Source organism: Stegostoma tigrinum, chromosome 2 (assembly GCF_030684315.1).
Source record: "Stegostoma tigrinum isolate sSteTig4 chromosome 2, sSteTig4.hap1, whole genome shotgun sequence".
Taxonomy (NCBI): Eukaryota; Metazoa; Chordata; class Chondrichthyes; order Orectolobiformes; family Stegostomatidae; genus Stegostoma; species Stegostoma tigrinum.
Genome location: NC_081355.1, coordinates 162,235,719 through 162,261,280, shown reverse-complemented (window position 1 = coordinate 162,261,280; position 25,562 = coordinate 162,235,719). Strand labels below are relative to the sequence as shown.

The 25,562-nt window shown below is 52.6% G+C and overlaps 1 protein-coding gene across 2 annotated transcripts in view; it reads right to left on the bottom strand.

Annotated features, from left to right (window-relative positions):
- The window catches only part of LOC125463118 (plectin-like), a 392,251-nt gene that overhangs the window by 307,905 nt on the left and 58,784 nt on the right, over positions 1-25,562 (bottom strand). For both annotated transcript variants that reach the window (XM_059640946.1, XM_059640955.1), the window contains one exon: positions 17,022-17,214. In XM_059640946.1, coding sequence (XP_059496929.1) covers positions 17,022-17,214 — 193 coding nt within the window. The remainder of the gene's footprint in view (positions 1-17,021; positions 17,215-25,562) is intronic.

Sequence of the window (25,562 nt, the reverse complement as noted above, 5' to 3'; positions counted from 1 at the left end):
CAGAGCTACATCAGGCACACGCCAATGTACAACCACAGAGCGACATACAGGCACACGCTAATGTACAAGCACAGAGCGACGTACAGGCACATGCCAATGTACAACCACAGAGCGACGTACAGGCACACGCCAATGTACAAGCACAGTGCAACATAAAGGCACACGCCAATATACAACCACAGAGCGACGTACAGGCACACGCCAATGTACAAGCACAGTGCAACATAAAGGCACACGCCAATATACAACCACAGAGTGACATACAGGCACACGCCAATGAACAACCACAGAGCGACATACAGGCACACGCCAATGTACAACCACAGAGCGACGTATAGGCACACGCCAATGTACAACCACAGAGCGACATACAGGCACACGCCAATGTACAACCACAGAGTGACGTACAGGCACATGCCAATGTACAACCACAGAGTGACGTACAGGCAAACGCCAATGTACAACCACAGAGTGACGTACAGGCACACGCCAATGTACAACCACAGAGTGACGTACAGGCACACGCCAATGTACAACCACAGAGTGACATACAGGCACACGCCAATGTACAACCACAGAGTGACATACAGGCACACGCCAATGTACAACCACAGAGTGACGTACAGGCACACGCCAATGTACAACCACAGAGCGACGTACAGGCACACGCCAATGTACAACCACAGAGCGACATACAGGCACACGCCAATGTACAACCACAGAGTGACATACAGGCACACGCCAATGTACAACCACAGAGCGACATACAGGCACACGCCAATGTACAACCACAGAGCGACGTATAGGCACACGCCAATGTACAACCACAGAGCGACGTACAGGCACACGCCAATGTACAACCACAGAGTGACGTACAGGCACACGCCAATGTACAACCACAGAGCGACATACAGGCACACGCCAATGTACAACCACAGAGTGACATACAGGCACACGCCAATGTACAACCACAGAGCGACATACAGGCACACGCCAATGTACAACCACAGAGCGACGTATAGGCACACGCCAATGTACAACCACAGAGCGACGTACAGGCACATGCCAATGTACAACCACAGAGTGACGTACAGGCACACGCCAATGTACAACCACAGAGCGGCGTACAGGCACACGCCAATGTACAACCACAGAGCGACATACAGGCACACGCCAATGTACGACCACAGAGCGACATACAGGCACACGCCAATGTACAACCACAGAGTGACGTACAGGCACACGCCAATGTACAACCACAGAGCGACGTACAGGCACACGCCAATGTACAACCACAGAGCGACATACAGGCACACGCCAATGTACAACCACAGAGCGACGTACAGGCACACGCCAATGTACAACCACAGAGCGACATACAGGCACGCGCCAATGTACAACCACAGAGCGACATACAGGCACACGCCAATGTACAACCACAGAGCGACATACAGGCACGCGCCAATGTACAACCACAGAGCGACATACAGGCACGCGCCAATGTACAACCACAGAGCGACATACAGGCACGCGCCAATGTACAACCACAGAGCGACATACAGGCACACGCCAATGTACAACCACAGAGCGACGTACAGGCATCGCCAATGTACAACCACAGAGCGACATACAGGCATCGCCAATGTACAACCACAGAGTGACATACAGGCACACGCCAATGTACAACCACAGAGCAACGTATAGGCACACGCCAATGTACAACCACAGAGCGACGTACAGGCACACGCCAATGTACAACCACAGAGCGACGTACAGGCACACGCCAATGTACAACCACAGAGCGACGTATAGGCACACGCCAATGTACAACCACAGAGCAACGTATAGGCACACGCTAATGTACAACCACAGAGCAACGTATAGGCACACGCCAATGTACAACCACAGAGTGACGTACAGGCACACGCCAATGTACAACCACAGAGCGACATACAGGCACACGCCAATGTACAACCACAGAGCGACATACAGGCACACGCCAATGTACAACCACAGAGCGACATACAGGCACACGCCAATGTACAACCACAGAGCGACATACAGGCACACGCCAATGTACAACCACAGAGCGACGTACAGGCATCGCCAATGTACAACCACAGAGCAACATACAGGCACACGCCAATGTACAACCACAGAGCGACATACAGGCACACGCCAATGTACAACCACAGAGCGACATACAGGCACACGCCAATGTACAACCACAGAGCGACATACAGGCACACGCCAATGTACAACCACAGAGCGACATACAGGCACACGCCAATGTACAACCACAGAGCAACATACAGGCACACGCCAATGTACAACCACAGAGCGATGTATAGGCACACGCCAATGTACAACCACAGAGCGACGTACAGGCACACGCCAATGTACAACCACAGAGCGACGTACAGGCACACGCCAATGTACAACCACAGAGCAACATACAGGCACACGCCAATGTACAACCACAGAGCGACGTACAGGCACACGCCAATGTACAACCACAGAGCGACATACAGGCACACGCCAATGTACAACCACAGAGCGACATACAGGCACACGCCAATGTACAACCACAGAGCGACATACAGGCACACGCCAATGTACAACCACAGAGCGACATACAGGCACACGCCAATGTACAACCACAGAGCGACGTACAGGCATCGCCAATGTACAACCACAGAGCAACATACAGGCACACGCCAATGTACAACCACAGAGCGACATACAGGCACACGCCAATGTACAACCACAGAGCGACATACAGGCACACGCCAATGTACAACCACAGAGCGACATACAGGCACACGCCAATGTACAACCACAGAGCGACATACAGGCACACGCCAATGTACAACCACAGAGCAACATACAGGCACACGCCAATGTACAACCACAGAGCGATGTATAGGCACACGCCAATGTACAACCACAGAGCGACGTACAGGCACACGCCAATGTACAACCACAGAGCGACGTACAGGCACACGCCAATGTACAACCACAGAGCAACATACAGGCACACGCCAATGTACAACCACAGAGCGACGTACAGGCACACGCCAATGTACAACCACAGAGCGACATACAGGCACACGCCAATGTACAACCACAGAGCGACATACAGGCACACGCCAATGTACAACCACAGAGCAACATACAGGCACACGCCAATGTACAACCACAGAGCGATGTATAGGCACACGCCAATGTACAACCACAGAGCGACGTACAGGCACACGCCAATGTACAACCACAGAGCGACGTACAGGCACACGCCAATGTACAACCACAGAGCAACATACAGGCACACGCCAATGTACAACCACAGAGCGACGTACAGGCACACGCCAATGTACAACCACAGAGCGACATACAGGCACACGCCAATGTACAACCACAGAGCAACGTATAGGCACACGCCAATGTACAACCACAGAGTGACATACAGGCACACGCCAATGTACAACCACAGAGTGACGTACAGGCACACGCCAATGTACAACCACAGAGCAACGTATAGGCACACGCCAATGTACAACCACAGAGCGACATACAGGCACACGCCAATGTACAACCACAGAGCGACATACAGGCACGCGCCAATGTACAACCACAGAGTGACATACAGGCACACGCCAATGTACAACCACAGAGCGACATACAGGCACGCGCCAATGTACAACCACAGAGCGACATACAGGCACGCGCCAATGTACAACCACAGAGCGACATACAGGCACACGCCAATGTACAACCACAGAGTGACATACAGGCACACGCCAATGTACAACCACAGAGTGACATACAGGCACACGCTAATGTACAACCACAGAGCGACGTACAGGCACACGCCAATGTACAACCACAGAGCAACGTATAGGCACACGCCAATGTACAACCACAGAGCGACATACAGGCACACGCCAATGTACAACCACAGAGCGACATACAGGCACACGCCAATGTACAACCACAGAGCAACGTATAGGCACACGCCAATGTACAACCACAGAGCGACATACAGGCACACGCCAATGTACAACCACAGAGCGACGTATAGGCACACGCCAATGTACAACCACAGAGTGACATACAGGCACACGCCAATGTACAACCACAGAGCGACATACAGGCACACGCTAATGTACAACCACAGAGCGACATACAGGCACACGCCAATGTACAACCACAGAGCGACATACAGGCACACGCTAATGTACAACCACAGAGCGACATACAGGCACACGCTAATGTACAACCACAGAGCGACGTACAGGCACACGCCAATGTACAACCACAGAGCGACATACAGGCACACGCCAATGTACAACCACAGAGCAACATACAGGCACACGCCAATGTACAACCACAGAGCGATGTATAGGCACACGCCAATGTACAACCACAGAGCGACGTACAGGCACACGCCAATGTACAACCACAGAGCGACATACAGGCACACGCCAATGTACAACCACAGAGCGACATACAGGCACACGCCAATGTACAACCACAGAGCAACATACAGGCACACGCCAATGTACAACCACAGAGCGACATACAGGCACACGCCAATGTACAACCACAGAGCGACATACAGGCACACGCCAATGTACAACCACAGAGCAACGTATAGGCACACGCCAATGTACAACCACAGAGCGACATACAGGCACACGCCAATGTACAACCACAGAGCGACGTATAGGCACACGCCAATGTACAACCACAGAGCGACGTATAGGCACACGCCAATGTACAACCACAGAGCGACATACAGGCACACGCCAATATACAACCACAGAGCGACGTACAGGCACACGCCAATGTACAACCACAGAGCGACGTACAGGCACACGCCAATGTACAACCACAGAGCGACGTATAGGCACACGCCAATGTACAACCACAGAGCGACATACAGGCACACGCCAATGTACAACCACAGAGCAACGTATAGGCACACGCCAATGTACAACCACAGAGCGACATACAGGCACACGCCAATGTACAACCACAGAGCGACATACAGGCACACGCTAATGTACAACCACAGAGCAACGTATAGGCACACGCCAATGTACAACCACAGAGCGACATACAGGCACACGCCAATGTACAACCACAGAGCGACGTACAGGCACACGCCAATGTACAACCACAGAGTGACATACAGGCACACGCCAATGTACAACCACAGAGCGACATACAGGCACACGCCAATGTACAACCACAGAGCGACATACAGGCACACGCCAATGTACAACCACAGAGCGACATACAGGCACACGCCAATGTACAACCACAGAGCGACATACAGGCACACGCCAATGTACAACCACAGAGCGACATACAGGCACACGCCAATGTACAACCACAGAGCGACATACAGGCACACGCCAATGTACAACCACAGAGTGACATACAGGCACACGCCAATGTACAACCACAGAGTGACATACAGGCACACGCTAATGTACAACCACAGAGCGACGTACAGGCACACGCCAATGTACAACCACAGAGCAACGTATAGGCACACGCCAATGTACAACCACAGAGCGACATACAGGCACACGCCAATGTACAACCACAGAGCGACATACAGGCACACGCCAATGTACAACCACAGAGCGACATACAGGCACACGCCAATGTACAACCACAGAGCGACATACAGGCACACGCTAATGTACAACCACAGAGCGACATACAGGCACACGCCAATGTACAACCACAGAGCGACGTACAGGCACACGCTAATGTACAACCACAGAGCGACGTACAGGCACACGCCAATGTACAACCACAGAGCAACGTATAGGCACACGCCAATGTACAACCACAGAGCGACATACAGGCACGCGCCAATGTACAACCACAGAGCGACATACAGGCACACGCTAATGTACAACCACAGAGCGACATACAGGCACACGCCAATGTACAACCACAGAGCGACATACAGGCACACGCTAATGTACAACCACAGAGCGACATACAGGCACACGCTAATGTACAACCACAGAGCGACGTACAGGCACACGCCAATGTACAACCACAGAGCGACATACAGGCACACGGCAATGTACAACCACAGAGCAACATACAGGCACACGCCAATGTACAACCACAGAGCGATGTATAGGCACACGCCAATGTACAACCACAGAGCGACGTACAGGCACACGCCAATGTACAACCACAGAGCGACATACAGGCACACGCCAATGTACAACCACAGAGCGACATACAGGCACACGCCAATGTACAACCACAGAGCAACATACAGGCACACGCCAATGTACAACCACAGAGCGACATACAGGCACACGCCAATGTACAACCACAGAGCGACATACAGGCACACGCCAATGTACAACCACAGAGCGATGTATAGGCACACGCCAATGTACAACCACAGAGCAACATACAGGCACACGCCAATGTACAACCACAGAGCGACGTACAGGCACACGCCAATGTACAACCACAGAGCAACGTATAGGCACACGCCAATGTACAACCACAGAGCGACATACAGGCACACGCCAATGTACAACCACAGAGCGACGTATAGGCACACGCCAATGTACAACCACAGAGCGACATACAGGCACACGCCAATGTACAACCACAGAGCAACGTATAGGCACACGCCAATGTACAACCACAGAGCGACATACAGGCACACGCCAATGTACAACCACAGAGCGACATACAGGCACACGCTAATGTACAACCACAGAGCAACGTATAGGCACACGCCAATGTACAACCACAGAGCGACATACAGGCACACGCCAATGTACAACCACAGAGCGACGTACAGGCACACGCCAATGTACAACCACAGAGTGACATACAGGCACACGCCAATGTACAACCACAGAGCGACATACAGGCACACGCCAATGTACAACCACAGAGCGACATACAGGCACACGCCAATGTACAACCACAGAGTGACATACAGGCACACGCCAATGTACAACCACAGAGCGACATACAGGCACACGCCAATGTACAACCACAGAGCAACGTATAGGCACACGCCAATGTACAACCACAGAGCGACATACAGGCACACGCCAATGTACAACCACAGAGCGACGTACAGGCACACGCCAATGTACAACCACAGAGTGACATACAGGCACACGCCAATGTACAACCACAGAGCAACATACAGGCACACGCCAATGTACAACCACAGAGCGACATACAGGCACACGCCAATGTACAACCACAGAGTGACATACAGGCACACGCCAATGTACAACCACAGATCGACATACAGGCACACGCCAATGTACAACCACAGAGCAACATACAGGCACACGCCAATGTACAACCACAGAGCGATGTATAGGCACACGCCAATGTACAACCACAGAGTGACATACAGGCACACGCTAATGTACAACCACAGAGTGACATACAGGCACACGCCAATGTACAACCACAGAGTGACATACAGGCACACGCCAATGTACAACCACAGAGCGACATACAGGCACACGCCAATGTACAACCACAGAGTGACATACAGGCACACGCCAATGTACAACCACAGAGCGACGTATAGGCACACGCCAATGTACAACCACAGAGCGACATACAGGCACACGCCAATGTACAACCACAGAGCGACATACAGGCACACGCCAATGTACAACCACAGAGCGACGTACAGGCACACGCCAATGTACAACCACAGAGCAACATACAGGCACACGCCAATGTACAACCACAGAGCGACATACAGGCACACGCCAATGTACAACCACAGAGCGACATACAGGCACACGCCAATGTACAACCACAGAGCGACATACAGGCACACGCCAATGTACAACCACAGAGTGACGTATAGGCACACGCCAATGTACAACCACAGAGTGACATACAGGCACACGCTAATGTACAACCACAGAGCGACGTATAGGCACACGCCAATGTACAACCACAGAGCGACATACAGGCACACGCCAATGTACAACCACAGAGCGACATACAGGCACACGCCAATGTACAACCACAGAGCGACGTACAGGCACACGCTAATGTACAACCACAGAGCGACGTATAGGCACACGCCAATGTACAACCACAGAGTGACATACAGGCACACGCTAATGTACAACCACAGAGCGACATACAGGCACACGCCAATGTACAACCACAGAGCGACATACAGGCACACGCTAATGTACAACCACAGAGCGACATATAGGCACACGCCAATGTACAACCACAGAGCGACATACAGGCACACGCCAATGTACAACCACAGAGCGACATACAGGCACACGCCAATGTACAACCACAGAGCGACATACAGGCACACGCCAATGTACAACCACAGAGCGACATACAGGCACACGCCAATGTACAACCACAGAGCGACATACAGGCACACGCCAATGTACAACCACAGAGCGACATACAGGCACACGCTAATGTACAACCACAGAGTGACGTACAGGCACACGCCAATGTACAACCACAGAGCGACATACAGGCACACGCCAATGTACAACCACAGAGTGACGTACAGGCACACGCCAATGTACAACCACAGAGCGACATACAGGCATCGCCAATGTACAACCACAGAGCGACATACAGGCACACGCCAATGTACAACCACAGAGCGACATACAGGCACACGCCAATGTACAACCACAGAGCGACATACAGGCACACGCCAATGTACAACCACAGAGCAACGTATAGGCACACGCCAATGTACAACCACAGAGCGACATACAGGCACGCGCCAATGTACAACCACAGAGCGACATACAGGCACACGCTAATGTACAACCACAGAGCGACATACAGGCACACGCCAATGTACAACCACAGAGCGACATACAGGCACACGCTAATGTACAACCACAGAGCGACATACAGGCACACGCCAATGTACAACCACAGAGCGACATACAGGCACACGCCAATGTACAACCACAGAGCGACATACAGGCACACGCCAATGTACAACCACAGAGCGACATACAGGCACACGCCAATGTACAACCACAGAGCGATGTACAGGCACACGCCAATGTACAACCACAGAGCGACGTACAGGCACACGCCAATGTACAACCACAGAGCGACATACAGGCAGACGCCAATGTACAACCACAGAGCAACATACAGGCACACGCCAATGTACAACCACAGAGCGATGTATAGGCACACGCCAATGTACAACCACAGAGCGACGTACAGGCACACGCCAATGTACAACCACAGAGCGACATACAGGCACACGCCAATGTACAACCACAGAGCGACATACAGGCACACGCCAATGTACAACCACAGAGCAACATACAGGCACACGCCAATGTACAACCACAGAGCGACATACAGGCACACGCCAATGTACAACCACAGAGCGACATACAGGCACACGCCAATGTACAACCACAGAGCAACGTATAGGCACACGCCAATGTACAACCACAGAGCGACATACAGGCACACGCCAATGTACAACCACAGAGCGACGTATAGGCACACGCCAATGTACAACCACAGAGCGACATACAGGCACACGCCAATGTACAACCACAGAGCAACGTATAGGCACACGCCAATGTACAACCACAGAGCGACATACAGGCACACGCCAATGTACAACCACAGAGCGACATACAGGCACACGCTAATGTACAACCACAGAGCAACGTATAGGCACACGCCAATGTACAACCACAGAGCGACATACAGGCACACGCCAATGTACAACCACAGAGCGACGTACAGGCACACGCCAATGTACAACCACAGAGTGACATACAGGCACACGCCAATGTACAACCACAGAGCGACATACAGGCACACGCCAATGTACAACCACAGAGCGATGTATAGGCACACGCCAATGTACAACCACAGAGTGACATACAGGCACACGCCAATGTACAACCACAGAGTGACATACAGGCACACGCCAATGTACAACCACAGAGCGACATACAGGCACACGCCAATGTACAACCACAGAGCAACGTATAGGCACACGCCAATGTACAACCACAGAGCGACATACAGGCACACGCCAATGTACAACCACAGAGCGACGTACAGGCACACGCCAATGTACAACCACAGAGTGACATACAGGCACACGCCAATGTACAACCACAGAGCAACATACAGGCACACGCCAATGTACAACCACAGAGCGACATACAGGCACACGCCAATGTACAACCACAGAGTGACATACAGGCACACGCCAATGTACAACCACAGATCGACATACAGGCACACGCCAATGTACAACCACAGAGCAACATACAGGCACACGCCAATGTACAACCACAGAGCGATGTATAGGCACACGCCAATGTACAACCACAGAGTGACATACAGGCACACGCTAATGTACAACCACAGAGTGACATACAGGCACACGCCAATGTACAACCACAGAGTGACATACAGGCACACGCCAATGTACAACCACAGAGCGACATACAGGCACACGCCAATGTACAACCACAGAGTGACATACAGGCACACGCCAATGTACAACCACAGAGCGACGTATAGGCACACGCCAATGTACAACCACAGAGCGACGTATAGGCACACGCTAATGTACAACCACAGAGCAACGTACAGGCACACGCCAATGTACAACCACAGAGTGACGTACAGGCACACGCCAATGTACAACCACAGAGCGACATACAGGCACACGCCAATGTACAACCACAGAGCGACATATAGGCACACGCCAATGTACAACCACAGAGCGACATACAGGCACACGCCAATGTACAACCACAGAGCGACATACAGGCACACGCCAATGTACAACCACAGAGCGACATATAGGCACACGCCAATGTACAACCACAGAGCGACATACAGGCACACGCCAATGTACAACCACAGAGCGACGTACAGGCACACGCCAATGTACAACCACACAGCGACATACAGGCACACGCCAATGTACAACCACAGAGCGACATACAGGCACACGCCAATGTACAACCACAGAGCGACATACAGGCACACGCCAATGTACAACCACAGAGCGACATACAGGCACACGCTAATGTACAACCACAGAGTGACATACAGGCACACGCCAATGTACAACCACAGAGTGACATACAGGCACACGCCAATGTACAACCACAGAGTGACATACAGGCACACGCCAATGTACAACCACAGAGCGACATACAGGCACACGCCAATGTACAACCACAGAGCGACATACAGGCACACGCCAATGTACAACCACAGAGCGACGTACAGGCACACGCTAATGTACAACCACAGAGCGACGTATAGGCACACGCCAATGTACAACCACAGAGTGACATACAGGCACACGCTAATGTACAACCACAGAGCGACGTATAGGCACACGCCAATGTACAACCACAGAGCGACATACAGGCACACGCCAATGTACAACCACAGAGCGACATACAGGCACACGCCAATGTACAACCACAGAGCGACGTACAGGCACACGCTAATGTACAACCACAGAGCGACGTATAGGCACACGCCAATGTACAACCACAGAGTGACATACAGGCACACGCCAATGTACAACCACACAGCGACATACAGGCACACGCCAATGTACAACCACAGAGCGACATACAGGCACACGCCAATGTACAACCACAGAGCGACGTACAGGCACACGCTAATGTACAACCACAGAGCGACATACAGGCACACGCCAATGTACAACCACAGAGCGACATACAGGCACACGCCAATGTACAACCACAGAGCGACATACAGGCACACGCCAATGTACAACCACAGAGCAACATACAGGCACACGCCAATGTACAACCACAGAGCGATGTATAGGCACACGCCAATGTACAACCACAGAGCGACGTACAGGCACACGCCAATGTACAACCACAGAGCGACGTACAGGCACACGCTAATGTACAACCACAGAGCGACATACAGGCACACGCCAATGTACAACCACAGAGCGACATACAGGCACACGCCAATGTACAACCACAGAGCGACATACAGGCACACGCCAATGTACAACCACAGAGCGACATACAGGCACACGCCAATGTACAACCACAGAGCGACATACAGGCACACGCCAATGTACAACCACAGAGCGACATACAGGCACACGCCAATGTACAACCACAGAGCGACATACAGGCACACGCTAATGTACAACCACAGAGCGACATACAGGCACACGCTAATGTACAACCACAGAGCAACATACAGGCACACGCTAATGTACAACCACAGAGCGATGTATAGGCACACGCCAATGTACAACCACAGAGTGACATACAGGCACACGCCAATGTACAACCACAGAGCGACATACAGGCACACGCTAATGTACAACCACAGAGCGACGTATAGGCACACGCCAATGTACAACCACAGAGCGACATACAGGCACACGCCAATGTACAACCACAGAGCGACGTACAGGCACACGCCAATGTACAACCACAGAGCGACATACAGGCACACGCCAATGTACAACCACAGAGCGACATACAGGCACACGCCAATGTACAACCACAGAGCGACATACAGGCACACGCCAATGTACAACCACAGAGTGACATACAGGCACACGCCAATGTACAACCACAGAGCGACATACAGGCACACGCCAATGTACAACCACAGAGCGATGTATAGGCACACGCCAATGTACAACCACAGAGCGACATACAGGCACACGCTAATGTACAACCACAGAGCGACATACAGGCACACGCCAATGTACAACCACAGAGCGACATACAGGCACACGCTAATGTACAACCACAGAGCGACATACAGGCACACGCCAATGTACAACCACAGAGCGACATACAGGCACACGCCAATGTACAACCACAGAGCGACATACAGGCACACGCCAATGTACAACCACAGAGCGACATACAGGCACACGCCAATGTACAACCACAGAGCGACATACAGGCACACGCCAATGTACAACCACAGAGCGACATACAGGCACACGCTAATGTACAACCACAGAGTGACGTACAGGCACACGCCAATGTACAACCACAGAGTGACGTACAGGCACACGCCAATGTACAACCACAGAGCGACATACAGGCATCGCCAATGTACAACCACAGAGCGACATACAGGCACACGCTAATGTACAACCACAGAGCGACATACAGGCACACGCTAATGTACAACCACAGAGCGACATACAGGCACACGCCAATGTACAACCACAGAGCGACATACAGGCACACGCTAATGTACAACCACAGAGCGACATACAGGCACACGCTAATGTACAACCACAGAGCAACATACAGGCACACGCCAATGTACAACCACAGAGTGACATACAGGCACACGCCAATGTACAACCACAGAGCGACGTATAGGCACACGCCAATATACAACCACAGAGCGACATACAGGCATCGCCAATGTACAACCACAGAGCGACATACAGGCACACGCCAATGTACAGTCCTATAGCATTACGATCCCAGCTGATGTTATTCCAGGACAAATCAGATCCCAAAATGAAACTTTTGTTTATTCACTCGTGGGATGTGGGCATCACTGGCCGGCCCAGCATTTCTCCCTGTTCCTAGCTGCCCATGAGAAGATGGTGATGGATGTTCAGATTTCTTTTTGTATCTGTCCTGGCCTCCATGTGACACTAAGCCCACAGTAATGTTGATGACTTTAAACCAAGTTCTGACATGGCCGATTGAGGAGCTTGGCAGCCAGGCCTGGTCATCTTTTATTTTTAATGAGTTAGCTAATGTGGCAGACTCTCCCTGAGACACATTCACACAAAGCTGTTGACTTTCTTGAGCAGAAGATTCTTACGCGAAGGAAGAAGCAAAATTAGGTTGCTCTCCAAATGGAAGATAGTTAGAGGGATCTTAAGGCAAATTTTCAATCATTTTTCCCAACGATTTGTTACAGAAACTCAAGTCCAGAGAAATTATATCCCTATCTCAGCTCTTTACTGTTAAACTAACTGTCTCTGGAGATGTTCTTTGCCGAGGATTATAAAGACATTTCACCAAGTTCTTTTCAAATCTGCCTACATAAACTTTTTACTGATCTGAGAGCTCAACTTCCTCAGTTTGAAAACCTGCAGGTTAAATTTTCCAGGTTTGAACAATTTAGAAAGTAAACTCTTTTTCCTGAAGTCAGATGAAAAAACAGCAGATGCCAGAAATCAGAAACAAAAACAGAAATTGCTGGAAAATCTCAGCAAGTCTGGCAGCATCTGTGGAGAGGAAGCAGTCAACTTCTGTTCTTAAGAAGGGTCACTAGATCCAAAATGTTAAGTTCGTTTTCTGTCCACAGATGCTCCCAGACCTACTGAGTTTTTCTCGCAATTTCTGTTTGTACTTCTCCTGAGGTAGCCAGTTCCCTGAACTCCTTCAAGGAAAGAAACTCATTTACTTCTTAACTCTGATTTCATCTGAACCAATTTTGTTTAAAAAAAATGCAAAAACAAAGTTGCTGGAAAAGCTCAGCAGGTCTGGCAGCATCTATGCAGGAAAAAACAGAGCTAACGTTTCGGGTCCGGTGACCCTTCCTCAGAAGTTCTGAGGAAGAGTCACTGGACCTGAAACATTAACTCTGTCTTTCCCTTCACAGATGCTGCCAGACCTGCTGAGCTTTTCTAGCAACTTCTGCTTTCGTTCCTGATTTACTACATCCACAGTTCGTTTGGTTTTTATTTTAAATATATGTAGTCTTCTAGACTGTTCTGAATGAAAGGCAAAGCTAATTGACTTAAATGTTTGTCCTGCCTGTCATAAAACCAACAGTATAAACATCTGACCATTAACTTGGTGAGGGGGAGGGCTGATGTTATATGTACCTGCTCACTGATAAATGCTGGTTAAATGTTGTCATTCAGGAAGGTCTCTCTCACCTTATTTCATTTGCTAATGATGTAGTTTGAAATCAAATTCCAAATTTAACAATTTGGATGTGAACATGGGAGGAATGTTTAGTAAGTTTGCAGATGACACTAAACTTGGAGGTTGTAGTGGACAGTGAAGGAGGTTACCTCAGAGTACAACAGGATCTAGATCAGATGGGCCAATGGGCCAAGGAGTGGCAGATGCAGCTTAATTTAGATAAATGTGAGGTGCTGTGTATTGGAAAGGCAAATCGGGGCAGGATGGATATACTTAATAGTAAGGTCCTGGGGAATGTTACTGAACAAAGAGATCTTGCAGTGCAGGTTCATAGTTCCTTGTAAGTGGAGTCACAAGTGGATAGGATAGTGAAGAAAGTGTTTCTTATCTACTTGCCTTTATTGGTCAGTGCGTTGAATATAGGAGTTGGAAGCCCATGTTGCAAATTTACAGGAGATTGGTTTGGCCAATATTGGAATACTGTGTATAATTCTGGTCTCCCTGTTATAGGAAGGATGTCGTTAAACTTGAAAGGGTTCAGAAAAGATTTACAAGGATGTTGCCAGGATTGGAGGGTTTGAGTTATAGGGAGAGACTGAATATACTGTGACTATTTTCCCTGGAGGTTCGGGGGCTGAGGGGTGACCTTATAAAGGTTAATAAAATCATGAGGGGCATGGATAGGGTGAATAGCCAAGGTCTGTTCTCTGGGGTGCGAGAGTCCAGAACCAGAGGGCATAGGTTTAAGGTGAGAAGGGAAAGATTTAAAAGGGACCTAAGGGGCAGCTTTTTCACACAGAGGGTGGTGCGTGTATGGAATGAGCTGCCAGAGGAAGTGGTGGAGGCTGGTACAGTTACAGCATTTAACAGGCATCTGGATAGGTATATGAATAGGAAGGGTTTAGAGGGACATGGACCAAATACTGGCAAATGGGGCTAGATTAATTTAGAATATCTGGGTGGCATGGACAAGTTGGACCAAATGCTCTGTTTTCATGCTGTATATCCCTATGACTGTATGACTCTCAAACTCTATGAACCGATAATGATAAATTATATATCTTTCATCACGACAGCAAGCTTAAAACATACTGATTAATAATGACATCAGAATTTGTCAAATGCTTTCTGAAAGTCCAAATATTCCACATCGACTGGCTCCCCTTTGTCAACTCTACTAGTTACATCTTCATAGAATTCCAACAGATTTGTCAAGCACGGTTTCCCCTTCATAAATCCACGCTGACCCTGTCTGATCCTGCTGCTGCTGCTTTCTAAATGCTCTGCTGTAAAATCCTTGATAATCGATTTGAGAATTTTCCCCACCATCGCTATTAGGCTCACTAGTCTGTAATCCCTAAGCCTATGAGTGACCAGGAACAAGTACCCCTACACTTTATATCGAGCACTAATCTAGAACAATCTCACTCAGTTTATAGATAATGAGAACTGCAGATGCTGGAGAATCCAAGATAACAAAGTGTGAAGCTGGATGAACACAGCAGGCCAAGCAGCATCTCAGGAGCACAAAAGCTGCCGTTTCGGGCCTAGACCCTTCCTCTCTGATGAAGGGTTTAGGCCCGAAAGGTCAGCTTTTGTGCTCCTGAGATGCTGCTTGGCCTGCTGTGTTCATCCAGCTCCTCATTTCACTCAGTTTATACTCAGCACTGACCTGGTATGAGCACATTAACTGTACCCATCACTGATCTAGAACAAGCATTCCAACTTTTTATGCAGCACAGATCCAGAACTTGCCACCCACTTAACACCAAGTGCTGATCGAGAACAATTGCACCCACTTTATACCCAGCACTGATCCAGAAAATTGGTACCCCCTTGATACCCAGTGATGAATAAGACCCAATAATGTTCAGGCCCTGCTGTTGATCTAGGATATCTGTGATGATATTATTGCTAGTCTGGAACATCCCGTTTATTCTGGAACTATTCAGGATCCAGAATAGGCTGTGTGCAGAACATGCTCAGTGCTATATGGTCACATGGTCTCATACAGAAATGGAGACGAAGAACCCCCCGTCCCCCCACCACGCCCTCTCACGTCCTCCCTGGTACCTGCAATCCTGATCACTGCTCGCTCTGCTGGCTCCATTATTCCGCTGCCCTGTGTGCCAACTTTGCCCTGTTTGAATCTCTGGTGTTTCGCCAGGTTCCAAGGCAGGGTGTCGCCTTTCCCGGGAGATCCACTTCCTTCAGCCCGATCCTCCAGCATCCCAGATCTCTGTGATCCCACAAACTGCCACTTTTCCTGTTGGGAAAACCACATTCCAGATTGAAGCCACGAAAAGTCTGCTCATTGGAACACACGGGGTGCAGACAGCTCCCTCCAACCGCTATCCCACCGGCTGCATCAACCCACCCCAACTAACCCAGAGGGTGGGGGAGGGCCGCTTGGCCCAATTCCGGGGTAAAAACTCCAAAGCGGCTCCGCTGCCCATCACATCCCCACCGCCGGGCTCCCCACTCCCCACCCGCGGGCTCCCCACCCACGGACTCTCCAACCCCCAACCCCGAGCTAACCTCCTCCCTGGGTTCCCCACCCCCGGGTTCCCCATCCCCAGACTCTCCAACCCCCACCTCTGGGCTCTGCAGCCCCGGGCTCTCCAGCCCCCACCCCTGGGCTAACCCCCTCCCTGGGTTCCTCACCCCCGGGCTCCCCATCCCCTGACTCTCCAAACCCCACCCCCGGGCTAACCCCCTCCCTGGATTCCCCCTCCCTGGATTCCCCACCCCTGGGCTCCACTCACTCTGGTCTGGATTTTTTCAGTGAATGTTCATTTAGTGGGTCCAGGCCCCAAACCAGATATGTCTCCCGGTACCGCCAGGTAAACAAAATACACCCGATTCCTGATAGCACCCTTCCCCGAATCCCAAAATACACCCGATTCCTGATAGCCCCCTCCCTGAATCCCGAAATACACCCGATTCCTGATAGCCCCCCTCCCCGAATCCCGAAATACACCCGATTCCTGATAGCCCCCTCCCCGAATCCCGAAATACACCCGATTCCTGATAGCCCCCTCCCCGAATCCCGAAATCACCCGATTCCTGATAGCGCCCCTCCCCGAATCCCGAAATACACCCGATTCCTGATAGCCCCCTCCCTGAATCTCAAAATACACCCGATTCCTGATAGCCCTCTCCCCGAATCCTGAAATACACCCGATTCCCAAACACCCCTCCCCGAATTTCAACATGCTCCCAATTCTCAATCCCCTCCTTCCCGAATCCCAAAATACACCTGATTCCTGACTCCCCTCCCCGAATCCTGAAATACACCTGATTCCTGACCCCTCCTCCCCTCCTCCCGAAATACACCCGATTCCCAACACCGCCTGAATCCTGAAATACACCTGATTCCCGAACCCTCCGCTCCGAATCCCGAAATACACCCGATTCCTAAACCCCACCCACACACACATCCCAAACAACCCTCCCCACACACACATCCCAAAAAACACCTGCCTCCCAAACATCCATATCCCAATGCCCAAGGTGCCAACACCCAGTCCCCAAAAAACCCAATTTCTGAAACCCTGACCCCGACAATAAAACAAAATCCCAAATTCTGACCCCTGCCAATACCAAAAATCCCCAACCCCCTCATAAATCCCTGAAGCTTCAGGCCCCCAGAAACCAAACTCAGCCAAATCCCTTCAGTGACAATCAGGCTGTAGTTTGATCTGGAGCCAGGAAGCTGGGGACAAACCATAGTGACTGCATGCAGGAGTGTGAGAGATCGGACCAGGTTTCTGTCACTTCAAATGATACAGCATCACCCACCCCTAACTTCAGGGGCATCGCCCACCCCCAACTTCAGGGGCATCGCCCACCCCCAACGTCAGGGGCATCGCCCACCCCTAACTTCAGGGGCATCGCCCACCCCCAACGTCAGGGGCATCGCCCACCCCTAACGTCAGGGGCACCGCCCACACCCAATGTCAGGGGCATCGCCCACTCCCAACGTCAGGGGCATCGCCCACCCCCAACGTCAGGGGCACCGCCCACCCCCAACGTCAGGGGCATCGCCCACCCCCAACTTCAGGGGCATCGCCCACCCCCAACGTAGGGGCATCGCCCACCCCCAACTTCAGGGGCATCGCCCACCCCCAACTTCAGGGGCATCGCCCACCCCCAACGTCAGGGGCATCACCCACCCCCAACGTCAGGGGCATAACCCACCCCCAACGTCAGGGGCATCGCCGACCCCCAACTTCAGGGGCATCGCCCACCCCCAACTTCAGGGGCATCACCCACCCCTAACTTCAGGGGCATAACCCACCCCCAACGTCAGGGGCATAACCCACCCCCAACGTCAGGGGCATCGCCCACCCCTAACTTCAGGGGCATCGCCCACCCCCAACGTAAGGGGCATCGCCCACCCCTAACTTCAGGGGCATCGCCCACCCCCAACTTCAGGGGCATCACCCACCCCTAACGTCAGGGGCATCGCCCACCCCCAACGTCAGGGGCATCGCCCACCCCTAACGTCAGGGGCATCGCCCACCCCCAACGTCAGGGGCATCGCCCACCCCCAACGTCAGGGGCATCGCCTACCCCCAACGTCAGGGGCATCGCCCACCCCCAACGTCAGGGGCATAACCCACCCCCAACGTCAGGGGCATCGCCCACCCCTAACTTCAGGGGCATCGCCCACCCCCAACGTCAGGGGCATCGCCCACCCCCAACGTCAGGGGCATCGCCCACCCCCAACGTCAGGGGCATAACCCACCCCCAACGTCAGGGGCATAACCCACCCCCAACGTCAGGGGCATCGCCCACCCCCAACGTCAGGGGCATCGCCCACCCCTAACTTCAGGGGCATCGCCCACTCCCAACGTCAGGGGCATCACCCACCCCCAACGTCAGGGGCATCACCCACCCCCAACGTCAGGGGCATAACCCACCCCCAAAGTCAGGGGCATCGCCCACCCCCAACGTCAGGGGCATCGCCCACCCCCAACGTCAGGGGCACCGCCCACCCCTAACTTCAGGGGCACCGCCCACCCCTAACTTCAGGGGCACCGCCCACCCCTAACGTCAGGGGCATCGCCCACCCCTAACGTCAGGGGCACCGCCCACCCCTAACTTCAGGGGCATCGCCCACCCCTAACGTCAGGGGCACCGCCCACCCCTAACTTCAGGGGCATCGCCCACCCCTAACGTCAGGGGCATCGCCCACCCCTAACGTCAGGGGCACCGCCCACCCCTAACGTCAGGGGCATCGCCCACCCCCAACGTCAGGGGCATCGCCCACCCCCAACGTCAGGGGCACCGCCCACACCCAACGTCAGGGGCATCGCCCACCCCCAACGTCAGGGGCATATCCCACCCCCAACGTCAGGGGCATAGCCCACCCCCAACGTCAGGGGCACCGCCCACCCCCAACGTCAGGGGCATCGCCCACCCCCAACTTCAGGGGCATCGCCCACCCCCAACGTCAGGGGCATCGCCCACCCGCAACGTCAGGGGCACCGCCCACCCCCAACGTCAGGGGCACCGCCCACCCCCAACTTCAGGGGCACCGCCCACCCCCAACGTCAGGGGCACCGCCCACCCCCAACGTCAGGGGCATCGCCCACCCCCAACTTCAGGGGCATCGCCCACCCCCAACGTCAGGGGCATCGCCCACCCCCAACGTCAGGGGCATAACCCACCCCCAACGTCAGGGGCATCGCCCACCCCCAACTGCAGGGGCATCGCCCACCCCTAACGTCAGGGGCATCGCCCACCCCCAACTTCAGGGGCATCACCCACCCCCAACGTCAGGGGCACCGCCCACCCCTAACTTCAGGGGCATCGCCCACCCCTAACTTCAGGGGCATCACCCACCCCCAACGTCAGGGGCATCGCCCACCCCTAACTCCAGGGGCATCGCCCACCCCTAACGTCAGGGGCATCGCCCACCCCCAACTTCAGGGGCATCACCCACCCCCAACGTCATGGGCACCGCCCACCCCTAACTTCAGGGGCATCGCCCACCCCTAACTTCAGGGGCATCACCCACCCCCAACGTCAGGGGCATCGCCCACCCCTAACTTCAGGGGCACCGCCCACCCCTAACTTCAGGGGCACCGCCCACCCCTAACATCAGGGGCATCGCCCACCCCTAATGTCAGGGGCACCACCCACCCCTAACTTCAGGGGCATCGCCCACCCCTAACGTCAGGGGCATCGCCCACCCCTAATGTCAGGGGCACCGCCCACCCCTAACTTCAGGGGCATCGCCCACCCCTAACGTCAGGGGCATCGCCCACCCCTAATGTCAGGGGCACCGCCCACCCCTAACGTCAGGGGCATCGCCCACCCCTAACGTCAGGGGCATCGCCCACCCCTAATGTCAGGGGCACAGGAATGATTTGGTAGGAGTGAATGTGATAGATCCATTGTCATCAAAAACATTTGAGTGAGGTGAAAGATGGAACAGTTACAGATACAGGTTCTAGGTACTTTCCTATCATGTATGGTGACCAAAGCAATGCCTGAATTCAATCCATCACCAGCGGTTACTGTACTGCCACAAACACATGTTAGCGTGGTTGAAACTCGATTTAAGACTGAGGCTAATTCAAAAGCGATCATCTCTTCATTGATTAAGGTTCAGGAAGCAAATCCTGATGAAGCAATCTAACACAATGAGTGTGCCCGGTAGCAGTGGTACAGGTTGAGCAAGTTCCTGAGTGTGTTAAAATTAGCACTCTCACAGGGAAGTGGAGGCACCCTCACAGACCTGAGCAAGAAGAATAAATGGCTGGTCATCAAATAGATACCACACAGGTATCATAAAGAGATACTGTGAGTGCCACAGGGACTTCATGCGCCCCATAAATACCAAGTCAGAAGTCACGAGACACGAGGACACAGTCCAACAGGTTTATTTGAAATCACAAGCTTTCAGAGCACAGCTCCTTTGTCAGGCTATGCTATCATGCGGCTTCTGTCTTTGTCCACTCCTATCCAACACCAGCACCTCCACAATATAAATACCAGGTAATGACCATCTCCAACAAGTGTTACAGATGTGAGGCCACCACTTCTCTGATAATTAAAACTGAAACACCCGGAGAAGCTCACCTCACCTCACAGTCTGTTAAAGGATGCGTGAAAAACGGAATAATCTGCCTCGCACCCCCAATCTGTTATAAGGGAGTGGTTAAATGAAAGAAATCCCTAATACTCACTTTATAAGCAACAGGTAACAATCTATTTATCTAACATTGAATAAACCTACAGAACTACTAACACATCGAATGTTTACCCGCAGTTGCAACAGTTCTGGCCACCAACCTACCAGAAGGCATTTCTGGTTAAGCAGCAGCGCGAGCAGGAGCTTGGAGCAGGAGCCTGTCGGGAAGCCGGAGAGTAACTGTTTTTGAATCTTTAAAAAGCCTACCTCGTGAATAGGCGGAGGTACGCTGAGCAGGAGCCGACACGGGACTGGTGAGTGAGTGAGGTAATATATTTGTGTTGGTTGCGTTACCCGAAACAGTACCCGGGTAGCGTCTCCCACCCATCCTCCTCCTCTAACCAAAAAAAAAGGTTCTGTGTCCCTGATTGGTAAGTAACAAGATTATTTTTATTCTTTATGTTTTAAGTCTTGAGAATTTAGAATAATGGGAACGGAGGTCAGGGCAGTTCAATGTTCCTCCTGCTGAATGTGGGAGGTAAGGATCACCGCTAGTGTCCCTGTTGACTACATCTGCAGGAAGTGCACCCAACTCCAGCTCCTCGAAAACCGCGTTAGAACATATAGAACATTACAGCACAGTACAGGCCCTTCGGCCCTCGATGTTGTGCCGACCTGTCATACCGATCTCAAGCCCATCTAACCTACACTATTCCATGTACGTCCATATGCTTGTCCAATGACAAATGTACCTAAAATTGGCAAATCTACTACCGTTGCAGGCAAAGCGTTCCATTCCCTTATTACTCTCTGAGTAAAGAAACTACCTCTGACATCTGTCCTATATCTTTCACCCCTCAATTTAAAGCTATGTCTCTCGTGCTCGCCGTCACCATCCGAGGAAAAAGGCTCTCCCTATCCACCCTATCTAACCCTCTGATTATTTTATATGTCTCAATTAAGTTACCTCTCAGCCTTCTTCTCTCTAACGAAAACAGCCTCAAGTCCCTCAGCCTTTCCTCGTAAGACCTTCCCTCCATACCAGGCAACATCCTAGTAAATCTCCTCTGCACCCTTTCCAAAGCTTCCACATCCTTCTTATAATGCGGTGACCAGAACTGTACACAATACTCCAAGTGCGGCCGCACCAGAGTTTTGTACAGCTGCAGCATAACCTCTTGGTTCCGGAACTCGATCCCTCTATTAATAAAAGCTAAAACACTGTATGTCTTCTTAACAGCCCTGTCAACCTGGGTGGCAACTTTCAAGGATAAGCATATGGATAATGATGGGATAGAGTAGGGGGACGGGCTTAGATTAGTTCACAGGTCGGTGCAACATCGAGGGCCGAAGGACCTGTTCTGTGCTGTGTTGTTTTATGTTCTACAAATTGTGTGCTTTTTAAACAAAATAGAATGTTTCTGAAAATATAAATCCAAAAATGAAAATTCACCCCATGGATTTAAATGTGTGTGTGCACGCATGTGTGTGTTTGCATGTGAATAAGTGAGAGAGTGAATGAGAGTGAGTGAGTGAGATGTGTGTGTGAGAGGGAGAGAGAGAGAGAGAGAAAGAGAGTGCATGGGAGAGAGAGTGCATGTACGTGTGTGTGCATGAGTGAGGTGTGAGTGAGAGACGAGTGAGAGAGAGAGAGAGAGAGAGAGAGTGTGTGTGAGTGAGAGAGAGAGAGAGAGAGATAGAGAGAGACAGAGCGCACGTATGTGTGAGGTGTGAGTGAGAGATGAGCGAGAGAGAGAGAGTGTGTGTGTGTGTGTGTGTGTGTGTGTGTGTGTGTGTGTCTGCATCTATGATGATAGAGACTTTTATGTGACTCTTGGATAGGCACATAGAGAATAATAAAATGTAGGGTATGCAGGGTAGATTGATCCTAGTAGGATAATAGGTTGGCACAACACTGTGGGCCGAAGGGCCTGTAATATGCTGTAATGTTCTATGTTCTAGATTCTATGTGTGTGGGAGTGTGCGTGTGAGACAGAGTGTGTGCATGGGAGACGGAGTGTGTGTGCACGTGGGAGACAGAGTGCACGTGTGCGTGGGATACAGAGAGTGTGCGCACGTGGGAGAGAGTGTGTGCGCGTGGGAGAGAGTGTGTGCGTGTCGGAGAGAGTGTGTGTGTGGGAGAGTGTGTGTGTGTGTGTGTGGGAGAGAGTGTGTGTGTAAGTGGGAGAGAGTGTGTCTGGGAGAGACAGGGTGTGTGGGAGAGTGTGTGAGTGGGAGAACAAGTCTGTGCGGGACAGAGAGAGTGTGTGTGGGAGGGTGTGTGTGTGAGGGGGAGACTACGTATGTGGAAGAGAGGCTGAGTGGGAGAGAGAGTGTGTGAGTGGGAGAGAGAGTGTGTGTGGGGGGGACAGAGAGTATGTGTGGAGGGTATGTGGGAGAGACAGTGTGTGTGTGTGTGGGAAAGACAGTGTGTGTGTGCGAGGGAAAATGTGTGTGTGGGGGAGAGACAGTGCGCATGTGTGGGAGGAACAGTGCGCGTGTGGGTGAGGGAGAGTGCGCATGTGGGGGAGGGAGAGTGCGCGTGTGCGGGAGGGAGAGTGCACACATGAGTGTGCGGGAGGGAGAGTGCGCGCGAGTGTGCGGGAGGGAGAGTGCGCGTGCGCGTGTGCGGGAGGGAGTGCGCGCATGTGCGTGTGCGGGAGGGAGAGTGTGCGTGTGCGGGAGGGAGAGTGTGCATGCGTGTGTGCAGGAGGGAGAGTGCGTGTGTGCATGTGTGGGAGGGAGAGTGCGCGTGTGCGTGTGTGGGAGGGAGAGTGTGCGTGTGCATGTGTGGGAGGGAGAGTGTGCGTGTGCGTGTGCGTGCGCGGAAGGGAGAGTGCGCGTGCGCGGGAGGGAGAGTGCGTGTGCGCGTGTGCCTGTGCGGGAGGGAGAGTGCGCGTGTGCGCGTGCGGGAGGGAGAGTGTGCGTGTGCGGGAGGGAGAGTGTGCGTGTGTGTGTGCGGGAGAGAGAGTGCGCGTGTGCATGTGCGGGAGGGAGAGTGTGCGTGTGCAGGAGGTAGTGTGCGCGTGTGTGTGTGCGGGAGGGAGAGTGTGCGTGTGCGGAAGAGACAGTGCGCGTGTGCGTGTGCGGGAGGGAGAGTGCGTGTGTGCGGGAGGGAGAGTGCGTGTGTGGGGGAGGAAGAGTGCGCGTGTGCATGTGCGGGAGGGACAGTGCGCGTGTGTGGGAGGGACAGTGCGCGTGTGGGAGAGGGAGAGAGCGTGTGTGCGGGAGAGGGAGAGTGCGTGTGTGCGGGTGCGGGAGGGAGAGTGCGCGTGTGCATGTGCGGGAGGGAGAGTGCGCGTGTGCATGTGCGGGAGGGAGAGTGCGCGTGTGCGGGAGGGAGACTGCGCGTGTGCGTGTGCGGGAGGGAGAGTGCGTGTGTACGTGTGCGGGAGGGAGATTGTGCATGTGCGGGAAGGAGAGAGCGCGTGTGCGGGAGGGAGAGTGTGCGTGCGTGTGTGCAGGAGGGA